The sequence below is a fragment of the Diabrotica virgifera genome, chromosome 5 (assembly GCF_917563875.1).
Source record: "Diabrotica virgifera virgifera chromosome 5, PGI_DIABVI_V3a".
Taxonomy (NCBI): Eukaryota; Metazoa; Arthropoda; class Insecta; order Coleoptera; family Chrysomelidae; genus Diabrotica; species Diabrotica virgifera.
In genome coordinates, this window is record NC_065447.1 from 197,474,672 (window position 1) to 197,497,893 (window position 23,222).

Consider the following 23,222-nt stretch of genomic DNA (forward strand, 5'->3'; position numbering starts at 1 on the left):
TGCTACTGGTGTAAATAACAACATCATCAGCGTATTGAATAATTTTAGACTTTTGTGATATAACATTTTCTATATCCATTGTGTACAGGCTGTAGAGGATTGGGCTCAGGATACTACCTTGTGGTAATCCAGATCTTCATATTCTTGATTCCGAAATTTCTTGATTTATCTTTAAGGAAACTGATCGATTAGAGTAAGCTGATTTTATGAAGTTGGCAAAGGAGGTTGGTAGACCAATATTGATGAGCTTCTCTTCTAGTATATTTATTTGAACATTATCATATGCTGAAGTTATATCCAAAAATGTGGCCAAAGTGCTGTATTTGTGTGTGAATCCTAGATAGATGTCATTTACTAGTATCGTTAGGGGTTCCAAGGAAGATCTTCCCTTTCTAAAAGCATATTGTGAGTCAGGTAATATTTTTTCATTTTCTAGCCAATATTCAAGCCTGTTCTTTATCATTCTTTCCATGGTTTTAAATATACAGATGATAAAGCTATGGGTCTATATGAATCTGCATTTCCATTCTGTTTTCCAGGTTTTTTGATAGGTACTATGATGTATTCTTTCCACATCGGTGGAAAAGGAATCCTATTTATCCAAATCGAATTGAACAATTCCAACAGGGCTTTCTTATGGTCTAAGGGCATTTTATGCAACATAATGTATGAAATGTTATCCGCCCCGGGAGATTTATTATTTGTTGATTTAATGCAATGATCGAGTTCCCATAATTGAAATAACGATTGTAGGAAAGAAGTGTTCCTATTTACAGTAGCTATTTGTTGAGTAATGCTGTTTTCGACCCATGGAGGTGAGATTTTTGTGTGGAATTCGCTTATCTAGTCTTCTTTGGGGTCCATTAGGGGTTTATTCGCTTGTTTTCGGTTTTTATATCGGTTTACTTTGTTCCACACTTCTTTAATTGGTGTATTTTGATTTAGATTTTGGCAGTAATTTATCCAACTCTTTTTCTTAGTTTCTTTAAAAGTTTTTTCAGCTACTGCATCAAGTCTTTTATATTCTGTTAGATTATTAAGATTTGGAGCCTGTGTGTAGGTTAAGAAAGCTTGTTTTCTTGCTTTAGCAGCTATGTTACAGGTTTCGTTCCACCAGTCCTTTGAGCAGTGATTTCTATTTTGTGCGTTTGATTTTCGTAACGGAATTGCTTTGTCGGCAGCTTTGTTAATATTGTCAATAATGCCCATTAGTGATGATTTTGGTTCTGTTGCTTCAAGGGTAGCGGTGTATACATCCCAATTAGCAGCCTTGAGTCTCCATATATTATGTTTTGTCTGTTTAATTTGCGCAGGTGGGATATTCCTTCCAAATTGTATGTGTATTGGTAAGTGATTAGAGCCATAAGGTTCTTCTAAAGTACACCACGTAATTAGTTGTGTCAGATCCTGTGTACAGAGGGTCAAGTCTACAGCTGACTTCTTATTGTTTGCTAATGTAGGTGATCCGTCGTTTATAATTACTAGGTTGCATTGTTCGATAGCTTCCAAAAGAATCTTGCCATAGATATCGTCATATCCATCGTTCCATGCCAAACTATGTGCGTTAAAGTCGCCCCCAATTATGAATGGTTTTGGAATTTGTTCCAAAAAGTTAATCCACTGTTGTAATGATATTCTAGTTCTCGGTTTAAGGTATACTGAAACGAAGTAAATTTTTTTATGTATATATGGAAAATTTACCGAGATACAAGTATGCTCAAAGTTGATTGTAGTTGGAATTGAGATTTCTTGGTATATTAAGTCTGATTTTAATAAAATGGCAGAGCCGCCGTACCCGTCGTCCCGGTCACAGCGAATATTGTTGAAGCCTTTAAAATTATAGTATTTTTCTGCTTTAAACCATGTTTCCGATAGAAGTGCAACGGAGTAGTTGCCCCTATCTAGTAGATATTCTAAGTTATTTTTATTAGAAACTGCCGAACGGCAGTTCCATTGAAGAATATTTATTGCATGGTTGAGGTCTGAGAATGTGATGACGTGTTTCCATTTATAGTTAATTTGACTAAGTTTTCGAGTTCTTCCTTATTTATATTTATACTTTTTGTTACTAAAACTTTTGTGACAATTTCTATAACTAATTCTAATATTGAATTTATCATGCTCAAGTCTGAAGGAGATGCAACTGGATTATTATTAATATTTCCCTTATAGTTAATGCTGTCTAATATTCCTCCCGTAGGTAATTGAGATCTAGGGGAAGATATAATTTCATTATGTAAAATTAATGTTGGATCTGGACTATTTGGTCTCTGTCTTTTGAATGTTTGAGAATTTGTACTATTTGAATTATTATTGTAGAATATATTATTAGTTGACATTTTGTTAATTGCATTTGATGGGAATTGGGTGGGTGTATAATTATTGGGATTTAATGGAGGGAAAGTTTTAAGGCAGGAGAGGTTTGTAGTTTGTTCCGTATTTATGGATGTTACTTTTGCATAGGAGTTTCTGGGGAACTGTTTGTTTGCGTCTTGATAACTAATATTATTGGAAGACATAGCGTCTTTAATAAGTTTTTGACGCTGAAATTCTTGACACGCGCTTAAATTTGTAGTAAAATGATCCCCCGAACAGTTAAAACATTTTGGAGTGAGATCGGTCTTTTTACATTCTTTTGAGTTGTGGGATTCTTGACATTTATCGTACCTAGCCTTGCTCTTACACTGCCCACCTGTATGTCCAAATCGAAGACAATTAAAGCATAATAGCACCTTTTGTTTGTATGGTTCGACTTCCTTTAGTACCTTGTTGATTGTTATATATTTTGGTAGCACTTGTGACTTAAAACTAACTACGCATGTTTTTGTTGGAATGTATTGAGTACCGTTTCCATCTACTTGCCTTCGATTTAATCTTGTAACTTGAAGAACTTCAAATTTACAGTGTAAATCGTACATTTTTATTCTGTTTTTAACATACTCTACTGAAAATTCTGTGGAAATATCTTTTATTACGCCCTGTCTAACTAAAAGAAACTTAGGAATGTATATTATATGTCTAGATTATTTTTTATAAATATTGCTTCATTTTTTTTAGATATGATATAGTTAGCCGATTTATAATCTTTAAATTTTATACGTATTTTATTTCTTCCTACTGCGTCAATGCTTACAAATTTTTCATCAATTTCTTTAAAATTTGTGATAATAATGTCACCTATCCTTAACGCGTTTAATCTGCCTTTAAAATCGGGTGAATTATTTTCTAAATACGCGTAAAAAGGTCCTAGGTCGTTTTGTCGGTAAAGAAATTCCTCCCTTTTTGTTCCTACTTCTTTGTTTATGTTATTTGTTATTGAAGTGTGTACATTAGCAAAGTCATTATCGATAATGGGTTTATTATTAACAAGTTTTGTGGTACTTATCTGTGTAACTGGAACAAGATTTTGAAATCCTAATAGCTCCTCCTTTGAAGATGTTGCATGTTCTGTATCCATTTGGGTTTCTAAAACATTTTTATCGGGGGGGTCGCCCCCGCTCACTGCACTCATAACTTTTTAATGTTTTTATTCCGATTTCGCTTTTTTATTTGGTGTAATTAATTTACTTTTAAAGTTCACAAAATATTTATTTAAATATCTAATTTATAGACACCGGTTTTAAAAAACAAGCTTCTTTCCTACGCACGTCTGACTACCACGACGAATGGAAGCTAAGTGTCATTTGTTCATAGAAGGCCTCTATGGTGTCTTCATCCTTGTCTGCAGTACGTACATATACTTGGATTATATTTATTTTACGATTTAAATGAGAGTTGAGAGACAGCATTAATACTCGCTCTGAGTAGTGAACAAAGTTACAAACAGCTTTCCGAGAATTTTTATCAACTATAATTCCAACTCCCTGTTTGTGATTGGAGTCGTTGTTTCCGGAATGATACAGTGTTCCATTTCTGGTGTTTTTTCCATTTTCCTGATTCAGGCCATTGTATATCGCTAAGGCCCAGTATGTTAATCTTCACTCTGCACATTTCCGACACAGCGTTATAAAGTTTGCCTGATTGGTATAAACTTCTTACGATCCATGTTCCAATTTTCAATGCTATAGAGTTATTCTTATTTGTTTGACAGGGATTTACGTTGATGACGACCTGAGAGGCCCTGTCGTCTAAATCTGATTGTCCTCCCCTGCCGGATCTTGGATTCCGAGCTCCATTATCATTAAGTATGCTATCCAAACCTCTTTATGGTACCAGATTGGCGTAAGAGGTTTTATTTACTCTAGAATTTAAATTGACACGCACAAAAAATTGATTGATTTTCCCCTTCGTTGTAAAAGTCTAAAGAAGGCGATTTCTTATGCTGCTCAGTTAGTCAATCAGTTAGTTAGATACCAATCGCAGAGTGAGTCGGCCGCATTTTTTGTCAGTAGTTGACAATAATGCGACCACACCATTCAAATACAACTAACTTTGTAATAAGCTTAAGATTCAAGTTTTCTCAAATATTTTGATATGAACTATACCTTAAAACTTCGTTCCATCCGCTGCCCGTGTACTTTTTACTTTAATTTTGCTATTAATTTTTAATCGATTATATTATCATGCATTCAACATTTCACTTTCTGTTCCATCGATCGGTCAGCAGTTAGTATTGAACTGAAAATATACGCAGTAGTCATCTGTGTAATTACATAATTATTTGACTTTTAATCTGCTTCTGGTTAAAAATTAAATAATTAAATACTTTGAACGATTTTCTTCCGGTAAAAACGGAAAATTTTCCACATCCGGGAATATTCTACATAATTTGATAAAATATGGCGTATTCATACCTAGCTAACTGTATCCAGTTTCGTAGTGGAAAAAAAACTTATTAAACTCAAATAAAGAAGACGGAAAATACCTGTTTACTGCATTAAGTATTATTCTGCCTGAAATCCAAAAAAAGTACACAAATTGCAAAAGCAGTAGTAGTAGATAGCAGTAAATACACTACAAAGGTGTTTCTACAATAATTAACCCAATAAAGAATAAAAATCTCAAGGGCGTAGGCGCAAAATTTCGCGCCATTGTCTTTTAAATGCATTCATTTTTTTTTCGAATACTGAGAAAACTAATAAGTATTTTTGAAAAATTTAAACGCAGAATGAAAGATTGCATTATTGCCGAGGGCCGAAAGCTCCTGAAAACTTCTGAGAGCAAAATAATCAACTCACTTGCTGAATTGTACACGATAGAAGTCTCGAATGCCCTAAGCCTGTTGTCCACTTTGAGTGATTTTTTAGTATGTTATAGCCTTTATTATTTAAGAAAATCGATGTAATATTATTGCTGCTAGACAGGTAAAGGTCATTTTATACCGGCTGTAACAATCATACGGTGTTTTTTTCTTAAAGTTCGGAACACCCTGTGTATTATTCTAGCATATATAAAATATTTAAATTAGAACTCAATTGTAGCCTTCTGCTTTCTTAACATCTTGTTTTTTTATTCATTCGCTTATGTTCGATAATAAAAGAGATATGTACTTTTATATTACAAATGAGGTATGCTATTTTTTGGTCTTGATCAATATCATTCCAAATTTCGAGAGCTACTGTTTCTACCTCTTGTAAGGTTCTAGGAGGTGGCAAACGCTGTCGTAGTCTTCTGCCAATTATGTCTCACAAATTTTCGATCAGGTTAAGATCTGGACTATGCGATGGCCAATGCAATGTCCGAAGATTTACCTGTTGTAAATATTCGGTTACAGTTCGTGAACGTGGTCTTGCATTATCGTGTATTAGCAAAAAATTGTTACCAATATAAGGAGCCGATAGCATGGTAGCTAAGTCCTTCGCTATGTAAGATCACTACTTGAACACACTCATCGCAGGTCAAATTCCTTTTAGCGCGTTCCATTTCCACTAAATAACAAAAAAAACTACGGACTTAATTGATAATTTAAATAATAAATCTACTCATATTCACAACAAACCACACTTTTTGACTGCCAACCATTTGACATCCATTAAATTGTTAATTTCTCATAGCCTACTTTAGGCTTGTTTATTAAACTAAGCAGAAAATGAAGATTTATTGTTGAAAAACATCGCTAGTTGTTAACGTACCTAACTTTTTTATTATCCAACATTAGCAAATGAATCAAAAAAGCAAATGTTAATAAAGCCTAAGGCTACAATTGAATTTTAATTGATATATTTTCTATGGGGTAGAATATTCCACAGGGTGTTCCGAACTTTAAGAAAAAAACACAGTATGATTGTTACACCCGGTATAAAATGACCTTTACCTGTATAGCAACAATAATATTACATCAATTTTCTTAAATAATAAGGCTGTAACATACTAAAAAAATCATTCAAATCGGACAACAGGTTTAGGAAATTCCAGACTTCTAACGTGTACAATTCAGCAAGTGAGTAGATTATTTTGCTCTCAAGTGTATAATGTTTATTTTAATAAGTTACAGGGGTGAAAAAAGAGAAAATTTAGTGTGATTTTTAATTTCAAATATCTCATTTTATTATATTTCATTCTATAATATTTCATTTTACTCATATTATTTGAGTACTAAGGATGCAAAATTCTGTTGAAATCTTATCTACATAAGCCGCAGGTGATGGATGTATATTGTAGATCCTCCAATGTCTGCTATTTATCGGGCTGTATCTTTATAAATTTGTAAAAAGCTCAGGCAACAGATAGTTTCCATGGATTTGGCATTCCGACCTATTGGGACCGTGTAAGTTCGGAAAAGCGACACCTGGTTTCATAGCTCGGCAACTTTTTTCGCACTTTTAATTATATTGGCCAATTATATTAGTCCTGGTTGCTGGACAATTGTCAAGGCATAGCCCAAAAAAATTATAAGAAGAAAAAGTAATATTAAGGTTATGTTATTAAAATGTAAACAATTGTATGTAGTAAATAAAATTAATTATTAAAATGCACTACTACCAGCAAAATACAATTAATTAAATTTACTTTTGTGGAGCAACATATAATTTTTCTTCTTCATTGACAGTAGATATGAAATATACGTCAATTTGACAATTTCAATTGACAATGAATTATTTAAGAAAGTTGCAAGATTTCTCTTCTATTCGCGTAGGATCGTTTCTCGTATCCCCTCCAAGTACTTGCACACGGCGAATAGAGAATTTTCTGTCTTCAAATATCTCATTCAAAACAAACTTTTTGCTTATTCTAAGGGACTTTCGGCCCTGGGTAATAATGTAATTTTTCATTCTGCGTTTAAATTTTTCAAAAATACTTACTAGTGTTCTCAGGATTCGAAAAAATGAATGCATTTAAAACACATTGGTGCGTAATTTTGCGCCTACGCCCTTAACCAAATACTGGTATGCTGAATAATATTATAATAATAAATTATGGATCATAACAACCCATTTACATTGGGCAATGAAACGACGAAGTTTAATTGTTGGTGTTAATTTATATTCCAATGGTTTGGATACATTTGGGCCCGTGATATAGAATTTGAAAAACATAACCCTAACAACTTTCGGTTATCTCACCAAGTTTTGAAAACCATGTACGGAGTGGAAATCGACACGTCAGATAGCAGTTAAAAATGTAATTCTTCTCTTCTTCTTCTTCTTCTTTTTGTATAGACATGACTCTGTCTGTTTTTTTCAATGTGCCTCTAGTAAGTTGTCGTTCCATCGTTTTCGTGGTCTTCCCACTGATCGTCTTCCTATTGGGAAACAATGTGAAAAATGTAATTGTCAACATTAATATCAGAAGAGAGTGAGAATAAATTGACAATAATGCGACAATTTTTCGAAAACTTGTTTCCTGGCAATAGACACGAGAGCCCGGAGGGCTCGAGTGACAATTGCCGACTGGAAACAAGTTTAAGAAAGAAAATTGGAGCATTATTTTCTTATATTTATTCTTACTATCGTGTGATATTCGACAGATTATTTTTTAATGCTCACATATAAAATCCAAGTCATTGTATAAAAACGTTCAGTGATATTGATCCCAATTAATGTGACACACATTTTTCAACTTGTCAAAGTGAACAGCACAGTTAAGCAAATATTTAGACGAAGATATTAATAAAATATTAAACATTAAAAATGTATCAACATTTTTAATAAAATATTTAAATATTAAAATATATACATACAGAACTAAAAGTTATGGATATTTTCTGAAATGTGAAAGTTGTCAAAACTAGGAAACTGGTTGCAATTAAACAGAAACAATCTACTTAAAATTATTCCCACTGTAATAATGTACAGTAGAAAATTACCTCTGTAGTATCTAATAATCTGATTGGACAGAATTAAACACGTGATGAAAAATCTTACTACACGATTGGAAGTTAAAATCATTAAAAAATAATCATTACAATTAATTGTGGCTTAATCCCAAATAAACATAATATTTATCATAGAAAATTAAACCTGGCCACAATTAAACCATGTTATCATTAAAAATTGGAAAAAAATCCTTTGTAAAAGGTATAAAATTTTATTAAAATCCCTTAGAAAGGCTACATCACAACAAAACGTTTTCGATTTTTATAAAAAATCATCATCAGTGTTCGATAAACTGGATGCTAGCTGAGCCACGAAAGAAAAATATATGGGTAAAAACCCTTTACATATCATATAGATGCCTTAAAAGTGCATACTTCAATAAAAAGCCCTGTCATGGTCACATGGCAACCAGGATACTGCCCTAAGGTTCAGTGGCAGAATTCTTAAAGAACGGACGTATTTGGTACTCCGAGATATTTACCCAGGATATACGGGCTGTTTCCAGTATTTAATACGGGAACTTTTTACCGAAGAGCGGAATAGTTGGCGTAAAGTGATTACGGAATTGTGGCAATCGCCTAATTGTTTTAGAACAAAAAGAAATTGCAAAGTTCATATTGTTTAGTTTTAGTGTTTACAATCATTAACAATATTCGAAAACCCATTAAAAGGTGATAAGAACGTGCAAAAACTAATACGGTAGGAACTGCTTTTAATACGGTGGATAGGAGAACGAGTTGCACGCGGAGGAAGCGACGAGCTCTTTTTACGCTATCGTGTTAAAAGTTTTGTGTACCGGGGGCGTGTGAAAAGTTACTGAAATGTCGTCGGATGAACTAACGGATGAAGGCAAAAGAAGGAGAGAGGAAGGAGAGGACGATGAAAGTGACCCATTTAAAAGAAGCCGCAGAGTAGAGCGGTCACCAGAAAAGACGGGAGCTGACAGAAAAATAGACAGGGTGATGAAATTGTTGGAAGATTTAAATCCGATGTGAAGGATATTAAAAGGGAACAAGGGATTTATGCAGAAGAAATTAGAGCATTGAGGGAAGAAAGTAAAAAAATTATGAAAGAAAACGAAGAAATTAAAAAAGAGAATGAGCAAGCAAAAAGAGATGTACGAAATTTAACCAGTAGAGTTGAATATTTAGAGAAAGAAAGCAAAAAAGACAACGTGGTTATAACCGGTGTTAAGATAGATACACAGGACTCAGACATTTTAAAAGAGGTGATGGAAAACCTGATTGAGAAGACCATGAATATAAAAGTGGATATTAAAACAGCTGTAAAATTAGGAGAGGAAAAATGTTTACTTAATGGCAACTCATTGAAATGTAATCAACTCAATTTGGATCCCACGTGTTGGGAAATCTGTATACATTACCTTAGGGCATTATCCTGGTTGCCATGTGACCATCACAGGGCTTTTTATTGAAGTATGCACTTTTAAGGCATCTATAAGATATGTAAAGGGTTTTTACCCAGATATTTTTCTTTTGTGGCTCAGCTAGCATCCAGTTTGTCGAACAATGATGATGATTTTTTATAAAAATCGAAAACGTTTTGTTGTGATGTAGCCCTTCTAAGGGATTTTAATAAAATTTTATACCTTTTACAAAGGATTTTTTTCCAATTTTGTGATTGATGGTATACAGCCAACTACAGGAAAACATTTTCTTTTCCTTGTGGATTTCATGTTATCATTATCTGTGGCGTTACAGCTCTTTATGAGCCAAATCCGTCTTCAGAACAATCCTCCATTCGGCCCTGTCGCTGGCAGTGGCAACTCTTCTCCATGCTCTAATTCCAATAGATTTTAAATCATTCTCTAAGTTGTCTTGGACATTTAAATGTCCAACATTAAGTCTAAATCATTACCTAAGTCTGGGTCTTCCTCTTCCTCTTGCTCGTTGTCCTAGCCTAGCAAAATAAACAATGTTACATTCAAACAATTCCTTCTCGTGTGCAACATTGGCATTGTTTTTTTCTCTCGGTAACTCAAAACACACCGATCTTTCATGTGGTCAACTCGTCCGACGGTGACACAAAAGAAACAAACAAAAGTTAATGCTGCTAATAAAGTAGTTAAGTCAAGACCACTTAAGTTTATTAAAATTCCCTATTAAAACCACAATGGCAAACTGAATACAAAGTATGCCGTTGTAATAATATGCCGAGTGTAAATGTGTGAGGATATGGCTGTGCATCCGACAAACGGACTGTTTAATTAACTTACGTGAAGTAATGTCATTATATCAAACTTAGACGGAAGTTCTAAAACAATAAACATGTTAATCAGTATTATTTTTATTGAAATTAATAGTTGTTCCCAAACATAAATAATATCTGGTGAGGACGAGTCAATTGCACCAAGTGCTCCTGTGAGCGGCATTATACCGAGTTCATCACACCAGAAGTGTGGAAACGCCTGATTATCTCTTAAATGGATGGTCCGAATTGTACAAATACCTGGATATGCCTATTCTGCAATATGAAGATTTCAAATATGATGATTGCAATGTTTCCAGATTTACCATTTTTCTGAAATCATTAGTCACTTTGGGTTTTTAAATAAAACACGGTATGTACTCTATTATTATTAGAATCCTCACTTCAATACGAGTTAAACCAAATGTAGCACTTGGTATTGTATCTAGTCACAAAGGTCTTAAATAAGTAAAACTTCTCTGCCATATAGCGAGCGAGTTTCAAAAACCGAATTTTTTAAATGTGGCCACAGAAAGAAATAGTAGAGAGTAAAATCATAGGATCGAGGGTGGAATATAATAGGCGTATTTATTCTTGACCCTATTGTTGAAAAACTCCATAATATAATTAAAATTTTGCAGCGTTGTATAAATTTGAGCCCGTCTTGCTGAAAATATCCTTCTAAATGCATCGTTCATCAATTGATTTAAAAATGGAGTTAAAATTTCTTGACGGTATATTTCAGCATTTAGAATCCTTTCGAAAAATATGAGTCCTAACTCCTAAGTTTCTGTGCATATAAAGGGGTTTCAATAAAATAATGGGGGTTATCTGCGCTCCACATCTTCAAAACCCTGTTTAACATTTTTACGTGAAATCGATGATTTTTTTCCCTATTAACCGGTGTAGATAGGTACCAATTACAGAAAGCTACTAGCCTTTGGGGCAATTTCATGGAAGGCCTTAAACGATACGGATGATAATGAAAATCTTGCTTAAGAATACGCTGGCAAGTTCCATGAGAAAGATCTACCTGTTGACGTAAATGCCGAATTGATGTAAGTATGTGTTTGATTTACAATAACTGTTCCGATCAGTTCGATGTTTTCTTCAGTTTGCACTTTAGGCCTATAAACATCTACAACGCGACTAATAGTTCTGCAAAAGAAGTCATAATGAACCGCAATATTGAGAAATTCTTCAACAAAATCTTCAAAAGCATCTAGGTTGGAATAAACCCATTCTCTGTTAATTCTTTGGCCATTTTGGAATACGTCTCGAGCATAGATCGTTTTTGTTCATCCGTGAAAACCATTTTTAATAATAATTTTGTTTACTAAAACTTGAAAAGTCAAACTTGGCGTAAAGTGACAAGTATATCTGAATTAATGATAGACATGCGCTGTATGACATGTGGCAGATGTCTCTCTTCTTCAGAGCCCACTATGATGACAATAATTTTGGATCAGTGGATAGTTTTGAGGTAATTCAGTCAATATGGAATGCTATGATTTTGACATTACATATTTCAAAAAACTAACAATAGCTTGATCCACATTAGAGATTAAAATTTCCGGAAAAATTGGGTGCAGGAAAAAAACCTGTTTTTCCCGAAAAAAAAATCAGGAAAAATACGGAAAAATTGACATTTGTTACAATATAATAAACAAATTCTGCATCCCGTATCAAAATCGATAAATTTAGTAGAATTCGATAGATCTATATTATCAGAAGTGCATTTTGTCTTTAAGTAGGTATATAGGGTGTTTCATTGGAAAAGTAACATACGTTAACTGTAGAAAGAGGACACTTAGGCGGTCTCAAAAATACCATACTTAATGGGTCTTACTCCATTAATAACAAAGATACTGGGTGTTTTATCTATTTTTCCATTTTCTTAATTGGTTCATAACTTTTTAACCACACTGTATATTTATTTTATATTTGGCACGCAAATATCATTTAAGGTGTACAATAAACTAATTTATTTACAATTGTAAAAAATCCAGGTCCGGATTAAAAAATATTGGAAAAATGTACCAATCCAAAAACAATACCCTGTACATTAAATTTTTTTAAAATGGATTATTCAGTTGAAAAGAGGATAAAAAAATAAATTCAGTAGTATACTTTGAATTTTCGGCAAAACGATTTTTCTGTTGAAATTTTGAATTTGAATTCTGAAATTAAGTGAATTGTGAGAGCTCTAAGTAGAAAAAAATTGAAATACAGCTTACAATTTGTCAACCAGACTGTATATTGATTTTATATTTAACACGCGAATATTCTTTTAGGTGGCCAATCAATTAATTTATTTACAATTATTAAAAATCCTCCTGATCACGTATTCGTGTTCAGCAACCCCAAAAACCTATAACTAATCCGTTTGCATGAATGTAGTACCAAAGACCCTCGAAACTCCAGGAGTCCCTTTCATTGACCTTGGAAATCAGGTGCTTCGAGAGTCAGTTGTTCTGGTGGCATATTCGTGTATAGCGACCTCAAAAAACCCTCCAGTAATTCATTTGCATCAATTAAATGCCGAAAACCATCGAAACTCTAGCAGATGACGTCCCTTGCAGAGGCCCTGGCCACCACGTCATCCGGAGGGCAATTCTGATGGCATATTCGTGTTTAGCGATCCCAAAAACCCATGAGTAATCTGTTTATATCAATTGAATGCCGAAAACACTAGAAACTCTAGAAGATGACGTCCGTTGAAGGTCAAGGTCAAAGTAAAGGTCGCCATTGGATAGCCAGGAAAAAATCATAGACTACTAGTACTTTTCCTTGATCCAAACTTCTACATGTTGCCAAATAACCAGTAACTCACGGAATTGGAATACCCCGTAAATCTTGTAATTTTCCGAGTTTGGGCCTCTATATCTTGAAAATCCTTCATACGATTGAGTTGTGCCCATGAGAACTTTTTATCAGGATGCTTCAAAGAGTATTTTCCCAAAGTATGAACGAAATCCACTGGGACCTATTTTCCATAAGGTTTGTGCGGGGGCCTTTGGTTATAAACGAAAAACAGATATGTATTTACGATACTAGACCAGATCCACTTTTAAAAGAGACTGACAAAAATCATGTTGTTTGTGTTATCCGTTCAGGATGGTGAAGCGGAGATCGAGTCTGAATCAGATGCTTGGTCTGAAGATTCAGACTCAGATAAAAATATACCACTGAGCAATTTGGTTAAATAATGTGCTTTCTTCCTTTGAAGTTTCGGTTTTGACACTTACAATTAAAGTCTCTTAGTTTAAGTACACTTGTCTCAGTTAAAAAATATTTTCAAATTTTTCCATTTTTTCCAATTTTTCCAATGGTCTGGAAAAAAACCTGTTTTTTCCCAATTTTTTCCCGTTTTTTCCGATATGTTAATACTCTAATCCACATACATCCTCACGCAGAGCTGCACTAATACCTACATGGTGTAGGTCAATCTTCAATCTTGCGTGTCCTACATATAATAAGAATTCAATTAAACCCTACAAAATCCAGTGGTCGCAAGAATGAAATCAAGATGACTTCAATCTTAGATTGCAGTTTAGTGAGGTAATGATTAATAAAATTGGAACTGATGAGACCTTCGTTAACAAGGTGTTTTTCCGACGAAGCAATATTTACACCGTAAAGGAACGATATACAAGAATGTGGTGAGACCTGCGTTGGTATACGGCTGTGAAGTGTGGTCTATAAAGAAGATTCAGGAAAAGAAGATGCGAAGTAGCTGCAATGGAAATGTTACGGGGGATGCTGATGCTATAGCCAGAGTGACTATAGTCTCAAAAAAGATTCAAGACCAAATACTGCAATGGTTCGATCATGTTAGACGTAGAAATGAAAAGTATGTGGGACGAATGAAAGAGCTGTTAGAAGGTGATGAAAGGAGAGGTAGGGGAAAACCGAGGGGAAAATGGAAGCAGTGTAGTAGGGGACTTGAGAGAGAAAGGTTTAGGTTAAGAACACACGATGGACAGAAATAAGTCGCGAAGAAGAGTAATGAAACAGCGACCCCTCAAAAGAGAAAAGCTGAAAAGTGAAGGAGAGGAGGAAGAGAAGGGGGAGAGAGAACATCTACCACTTAAATATATTCCTATTCTTCGCATTATAGTTTTATTTATATTCATTTTTAATTGGGTGTGAGTAAATTGGAATATACACACGTGTTTCAATTTTTATAATAACGGCATTTTAATAATTGTCATGAATGCAATGGATACTAAGAAAATATAATGAGCAGATAAATATTTGCAATTATTTGTTTTGTACGGAGATAAGATATTTAGTAGTATTTTATTATTTCTACATTACAATAATACTTGACAGAAACCTTTGGTTTTATATCAATTTATTACTCATTTATATCATAGAATAACCAGTAGCATATATTTTTTAATATTCCTTATACGGAGGAGCTGTGATACATTGGCCCTCTCCATTGATATCTTTGCCCCTTGTATGTTATTGTATTACTTTTCTGGTAACGATCAGGGTTTCTGCTCCATACTTTAGAACCAAAACCGCACACAGGTGAAAGAGCTTCCTTTTCAAGCACATGGGAATCTCTGGTTTAGACTTCATTCAGTTTTCTATAAGCTACCCATTTTAGTCCTATTCACCTGTTTGACTCTATTGTTTGGTTGTTTCTTCCTAATATAAGTTCGTGGCCCAGATAGCTATAGGTGTATTCTTGGTCAATTTGCATGCCATACGTTTAAAAGTTTTTGGCCGGACAAGGTTGGTCGTGTATTGTGTTCTCGTTCCTGTCTTCAACTTTCGTTTTAGTACTTTTCTTTAAGAACTTTAGAAGTACTTTCGTTTTTTACTTTTAACATTTTGTTTTGTTCTATGGTATTAGTTATTTCTTTGGTCTTAAAGTTCCTTAAGTCTTTCCTAACATGCCTTAAAATGTTTTTGTTTAAATTCTTTAGCTTTGCCATGCTAGTTGTATGATTATCTTTCATTTTCTTTATTTTTTGCATTAGCTTTCTTGGGTCTTCCGAAAGTTTCTCATTTTTCCTTGTTTTCTTGCGGACTTCTGTGCCTTCTTTAGGACGTCCACGAACGTTTGTGACATGTGAATGTGACATTTTTAGTCCATGCTATCATATTTTTAAAAACAAAAGTTTTTAGTGTTTTATTGTTAGATATATCTTTTTCCTTCTTTACCTTCAAGACTGACTATCTTGGGTCTAACCATTCTAGGGTCATTTCTGGGTGAAAATTGATTTAATACAGCTACGTTTTGAACGAACAGCGTCTTCATATATGTATATATGCCTATGTTTCTCAATATAGTAAAGTAATATCTTTTTCGAACTCTTCGTAAATTGAGGAGTACATTGGTACCAGTAGTATTCAAAGATAAACCCAATATCATTCCCAAAGATTCTTCTGCTTGTGAAAGCACGCTACAAAAAAATAATAGGCCACAGGTATAGTAAATAAAATTTGACTTAAATAAACTTAAGGTGTGGCTAAAAAATAAAGTACTTTCCTTTTTTTTCTCATCAAATTAGGCCCAATTTTTCAAAATATCATGTACAGCGCTTAAATTCTTTGTTTTACTCCGGCTCTCGGCAATCTAGCCACTTACGAAGTTCAATCCAAGTTCATGGTAAAAGTAAATTTTTCAGAGATGATTCAGCAAACCACAGTTGATTGTTTCGCTCGATGCCTTCAAGAGCTGCCCCACATCCACATAATGTGTCATCTAAGAGGTTGCTTTACATTTTATTTTTATAGAATGGCATTCTTGTGTTACCGATTTTGAATGAAATTCGAAGAATTTACATATAAATCGATGCAGTCGGGTCACTGCTGGAGATTAGAGTCGTCTCGTTAAACATTTGACCCGGGCGGCAATGCGGATGACCATTATTATAAACCGTGAGTCCAATTTTCAACCTATTTTAGGAGAAAAATAAGCTCAATAAGTAGGTAACTTGTATGTTTACCTGGTTATTAATTAATATACAATAAAAATGGTTATATTCTGAAATATATTATTTTTTCCTGTTTACTGTAAAATTACTAGTTTCTTATCAACAGAATTTTTGTAAAGTTTATATTGATTTCATTTCATTATCTGAATCATTCAGTCAGGTGTATTAGATTTTAAGTCGTAAATTGAACGGAGAATTCAAAAATGATTTTTAATTTGACATATCTCAGTGGCGTACTATTTTTTTCTTTAAAAAAATTCAGACCATTACCCGTAAGCGCGCCAATGGTGAGTATAAAATTGTTCTGTCACATCTAAAGGAGGTCATTTTGAACATTTGTTGTAGCTTTGCACCTAGTTAAAATTTTATTATTAATATTTTCTGTTTGTATTATTATATTGGATAGTTCTTGATAATGTATTAAGAAATGAAAAATACGCGCCAAGGTGTTTTATTTTTTTGTATACATACATACATACATACATAATCGATTGTCTCTTTTACCATTAGGTGTCGAGGATTTATTTTTTTGCACAAAAACAAAATTTCATTTTCATAACTCAGCCGGTCTTGGAGTAATCAATAAATTGGCAGTTTGAGAAATAAAAATTTCAACACCCCGTATCTTGGAAACGAAGCATTTGCGGACACACGTTTATAGAGCAAACTGTTATTATTTTTCCATGTAGAATTACCCCTTAGAGTTTGTCATACTTATTTATAACACCCTGTATATAATAAATTTTTTTAAATATTTCAAATTTTTTTAAATTTTTTGCAGGTAAGTTCCATTTATTGATCTTCATTTTGAAGTAGAGTTGGGTAAGTGATATTCTGTATCTATTGAAATTACTGAATTACCATAAACACGATTAAATGAATGGGGAAAGTAGTCTAACTAAGTAAAATTTGTCAAAGCTTTCGAGTCTATTTACATTTTTATCAAAAGACATTAAAAGGTGACTGTTTCACGTCAATCAACTAAATTATATTTATAGACAGTCGGATTTCAGTAGAAGTTGTACAACAATTTTATCCCTTATGCCTTTTAGAGTACTGAAAGATGAAATCAAGGAGAGTAAAATATGTGATAACTGTGGGATTTCTGGGACAGCTGCTTAAAAATTGGATTTTCTTTGGTTTAGAAAATCGCACGTGCTGCGACGATTTTTTCCATTATGCCATTTTATCAATCAATAGAGGAGTATTGACTCTATTTTTAAAAATTTTGGCATAAGATCTACTGGTGCGATAAGGATGGTTATTATGACCTAAACATGTAATGTTAACAGATCAGTCTCTGTAATTTTCTTCTTCATACTCACCATTTGAAAGTTTGTTAGTTTTCACGATAAGGAATTTTTTCCTTTTTTGTATCTCATATGACATCATATCTCATCTCATGTGGAGGGGAGGGGATTAACAAATGACAGATATCTACATCTTTAAAAGATGTCATTTGTAGGTAATAAAAATCTAGTTTTTTCACAAAATTTAAAGAATATTGTCAAATATCAGTGAGGACTCTTGATCAGCCATCCCTGTATATGTAATCCATTCGATTTTTCACTATTTTGTTTAATTAAATTAAAACTTTCTTTCACACTACTATGATAACTGACAAATTTTGAAATCGATGGCAGTCTATATTTTTCTTTGATAATAATCATCGATTATTCTACCTCGAAAGTGAGAACTTTTAATTTATTGTTAAAAACCATTTCATTATTATATTTGTTAATGGTCGTGTATAATTATCAAAGTACGAGATCTAGTTTAAGCATCAACGCCATTATGACTAGTATCTCTACATAGTAGGTCAGTTCGAATTCAAAGATCGAATCTCTTAATACCTATTAATCATTAAACAACAAAGACATTGTGTCTAACCAAGGTCTAGCCGTATTGGCTAATCACGGTCCTGCCTAGAAATCCTCGTGTTCTAACCACACGACTACAATACATTTATACTCCAGGGAAATAAGGCTAAAATATACCATGTTCGAGACACTGACCTAGCCAGGTTGCAATAAATGGATTTTTTGGGTACAGATGATCCCAAACCCTTTTTTCAGTGCGTCATTAATTTTAACGTCATGTAGGATTTTAAGAATGTCGCAAATCATTACATGACATTTTAGTGAAATCTGAAATTTTTTAGAATATTTATATAAACATCAATATGTCTACAAATATTTGCCAGAATATTAGTATTAGCTTGTTAATGGATTTTGATAATTATTTTTTAAATTTGTATCTACTCGTAGTCTCTTAGAGTACATTATGTACAGGGGTATGAAAAATAGATTGCGATCCATTCTCAGGCCTACCGAATATGAATATACATATATGATTTCATAAAAATCGGTCAAGCCTCTCGGAGAACTATGGCAACTAATACTGTGAGAGGAGAATTTTATAGATGCAGATATGTATATAGTATTACAAAATAGGGGTTAGTGATAGAAGGGTGAAAATTAAGGGTTGTACCTATGTATTTTTTAATCCTACATCATATAAATTTTTTTTTTATTTAGCTAATGCCTCGACAACTAATGGCCATTGGCATGGTAGGTACGGTAATTTTGAACAGTTAGGTACCTAGTGTCATGTGTAGTGTGTGTGTTGAGTAAGTGTCTTGTTACTTTGCAAAGTCGACGTCATTGTCTTTGCAAAGAGACGCTAATTGTATCCGAACGTCTGCGGTCCCTCCGGTGAGTACCGATCCCACAAGGACACAAACTATATTCATTTATTAATTTATAATAATCATATTAAAATATAAATTAAAATAGACAATTTTGAAAAAAAAAATTCAGGTCAATCCGTTTCGGAGGAGAATGATAACTAACACTGCGACAGATTTTTTTATAAACACAAGTAGGTCTGAATTAAATAAAAAAAGTTGCTAACTTTGACCCCAATTATTTTTTTTAATTCCTTTAAAAATACCAGCTTTTCAAATACCAAAGTGGATTTAGTCTACAGTCAATATTAACAAAGTTATTCAAATTACATATTATATAATATTCAATTTATTTATACGCCAAAAATGACCCTATTTTAGTAAAATGTTTTTGGAATGGTAAAAATGACGTTTTATTGATTTTTTAAAATACGTTGAGAATATAAGTCGTCTTCTTTCATGTGATTCCCGCAGAATCGCTGTATAATTATTATTTCCTGAGCAATAACATAGCAAGAATAAATTAAAGAATCGTCTTGAAATTTTTTGTGCGTTATTATAAGGACCATTTGACGTAAATTTTCGTGCAATATCAAAGTCTTACGTTTATTTTTGAAAAACTGCCATTTTAATCCTTTGCCTATCTACTAAAGAGCGGTTATCAATCTATGGTACATGTACCTCTGCTGGTACATATCATTATTTGCGGTGGTACACCAAAACGCAAAAACGGAAAAAATCTGCACCTCTATTATAGTTAATTACCTAGCTAGATAGGTATTTTAGTTAGGTGATACCAAAAATAAAATAAAAATTATTTTGTGGTACAATCGGACAAACGATAGCTGGCGGCTGACCTTGAGCGAAAATACACAGCGATAAATACACAATACGAGAAGTTCAGCCGCCACGTCTCGCTTGTTGGATTGTACATGACTCAAAAAGATTGAGAACTACTGTCTAAAAGATGAATACTCTAAATTTAATTACGCTGTTTTTACTTCTAGCGATTTAAAGGAAAAAACTTTCATATTTGACCCTTATTTGTTAATAACTAAAATTCTCGTCCGAACTGCGACGGGCATTTTTGTATTTATAATGTCTTAAGTATATAGTATGAAACGAATAAGCGATGGACTACCCCAGATAATTGAAATAATATTCGAAAATATTACCTCAATCATCCAAGATAGCCATCGTTACACCCTTAGCTTAGCTCAGCCACTCAGGTGTGTGTTCGTTTTGTCCTAATCTTAGAAATGAACTATGAAAGTTTGGAATGAAGCAAACAAAACAGTATTTTTAACTAATCATGTTTATTGTTCATAAAAATATAATAAAAATATGACTTAGTAAATTGCATTAACAAATATATTCAAATTCTTGCCAAAAACTAAAAATTCTGGATTATACTTATGGCTTTTGGTAGCTGATGGTAACTTCTTGATGTCGTATGGTACAGCTGTTGACTTCTCTTGACCTGGGCTAGATGGACGGCCTCAGGTCAGTGCAGCTCTAGTTTACTGGTGGTGTTTGTCGCTGCAGTCTAGTTGCGATGCATCCTGTCGTCTTTGCCTGAAGAGTAGCATCACCGGTGATGAAGGCAGGTGGCTCCCGAATGGAGAAAGGTGATTTTATCCAACAACTATAAAATAGAGACACATATCAGTCATCAAGAAGAAAAACCAACGTGTGCCAGCCTGCCATTCTTTAATCCAAAGAGTAGCAGATGACAAGAATAAATTAAATGGAATTTAGATGAGGAGAATAGTTAAAATTTTGATTACTAAACGTGCATATATGTAAATTAAAAAGATAATATATTTAAAACTAAAATATCAAAACACATGGTCTGACATTGAAGGTTAGGTTAGATATAAAAAAACATTAGAAAAACTGTAAGATGTAGAAATGTAATTAAAAAAAAATGAATTTTCTCACCCCAAGAGAGAGATAATTTGAATAAAAAATGATTTCATTTTCAAATTACATGCCTTTTATAAGATTACCACCGCCATTTGAAGAGTTGAAATGACAGCGAGTAGGGATGAAGTCGATGAAGTGTCACTGTCGATGACAGTGCGACATAGGCAGTGTGGCGGGCATGTTCCGTATTGAAAAACAGATACTTACAGAGTAACAATGTATGGGGTACGTTCAGTATATTCAATCGATGATTTAGTTTTTAGATGAAAAGAGATATAGTAAATAGAAGATAATAAAACAGGATAATAAAAGAGGGTAATAAAAGAGAATAATCAAAGAGGACGCCAACGAGTTTTTAACGAAGAAAACTGGTAAAACAAATAGAAGAAAATAATTACTAATGAAATATTAAAGACAATAAAGTAAAATATTTATTTGAAAATAAAATATCGAAGATTTTTTCGACGTTTGTAACGTTACATCTTCCAAAAAACCCATTTGCAACCTGGCTGGCTGAGTGTCCCGACAAAAATCTTATATTCCTGGGCTATTATTTAATCAACATAAAAGGCCAACAACACAGTTCAACGACAGAACCAGTTAGCGGTCTGATTGAATACCGAAATGACACCCGCATAAGTCGACGTCATAGATAGAGTACATACACATACGGACCATATAATATAATGTATTATGTATACAATGTAATGTAGGAGGTATAGATAATGGTCGACCGGATTCAGTTGCCATATCCGACATTGTTGGACGTTTCCTGTTCGTTTTGTACCGCTGCAATTGTCGAGTTGGGACGGCTTTTCGGAATACAGTTTTCCATAAAAGAACTAGCGTGTTATCGAATAGATTTTACTATATGTCAAGAATATCTTTTAAAATTGCTGAGGCATCATTTAGTTGTCACATAGAGGTCTAGATTAGATATATGTATAACTAAATTTTTACGCTTTCTTAACATGAAAGTTATCTATTATTATTATATATGTGATGTTACGAGATCTGAGATATTTAGCATGCTTTACCTTACCATAACTTGTGGAGCATAGTTTTAGTGAAATTGCTGCAGTGGTTATACTTAAATCTGTTCACAAAGTTGTATACTGTCTGCATTACTATTCAATGTATATTATTAAAAACATAATGGTGAACATACCGTTGTGAGATATTGACGAAGGAATACTTATGAATGGTGAACGACTCAACAAATTAAGATACGCAGACCATACCGTCATATTCGCTAATAGAACTGTAAATATGTGATTATAAGTAAATATAAGATAAACCTGGACCACTGTTAGTCAGCCAATAATTGTTAGCATAGAGTAGCAACTGTTACTACTTAAGTACGAATTTAAATGGCAGATGAGACCATTTGCTCAAAATAACGAGAAGAATTGAGAAAATAAGAGTGTTATTTATTAAGGTGCTACTTCTTCCCCTTCTTCAATGAAGTTGAAATATGGACTTCGACAATAAAATTGCATAGATGATAAAGCTCAGACATTCGAGTTGTGGTGCTATAAACGCATAGTAACACATGTCTTATAGACAAAGTTACTGTTCGAGCCATTTTAAATATCATATTAAGTGTTGCTTGTTTTGTGTGCACCCTGTATGCAAAACCAGCAAAACCGTTAGTTATTGAGAATTGTTAAAAAAAAGCGCTGGGTAGTGAATATTTTCGTAATATGGGCATAGCAACCTTCTTCCACTTATCGGTTTGTTTTGATAATAATTACGTCAGATACATAACATATTGTTTTATTGAATCAGCAGAATCGCTTATATGATGGGAAGAATTTACCCTTGAAATGTGTAAGCGTAACGAGAATTCAGAATCAGAGTGTCATAGTGTCATATTAGTATGTGAACAGCTAAGACAAGATACAGGTGATCGGATTTTCCGAGCCGCGTAAATAAAAACACATATTTTTAAGAGAACTTTTCAAGATACCGAACGAAGAGCATCGGAAATATTTCCGCGTCGCCGTCGGCCGGTAAAATGTAAGTAAGTTACGAAGATACTGTAATGCACGTCGAAATTCCAGATTACGGTACAAACACTTTAATTATACGCGATGTGTTATAATTATCCATTTTAGAGATATACTGTTTATTTTTCGCTTTAATATTTTGCAAGCTGTTAACTCTTTTGACTTAACCCTTAAACGCCCAACC

General features: G+C 33.4%; 2 protein-coding genes across 8 annotated transcripts in view; both read left to right on the plus strand.

The window, feature by feature from the left end:
• The window catches only part of LOC114324811 (signal-induced proliferation-associated 1-like protein 1), a 449,432-nt gene that overhangs the window by 78,448 nt on the left and 347,762 nt on the right, over positions 1-23,222 (plus strand). The gene's annotated exons all lie outside the window — the stretch shown is intronic.
• On the plus strand, positions 9,322-14,455 carry LOC126885561 (uncharacterized). The gene is made up of 2 exons (XM_050652148.1): positions 9,322-9,589; positions 14,070-14,455. The coding sequence occupies exons 1-2, from the start codon at positions 9,322-9,324 to the stop codon at positions 14,453-14,455; spliced, it is 654 nt and encodes a 217-aa protein (XP_050508105.1).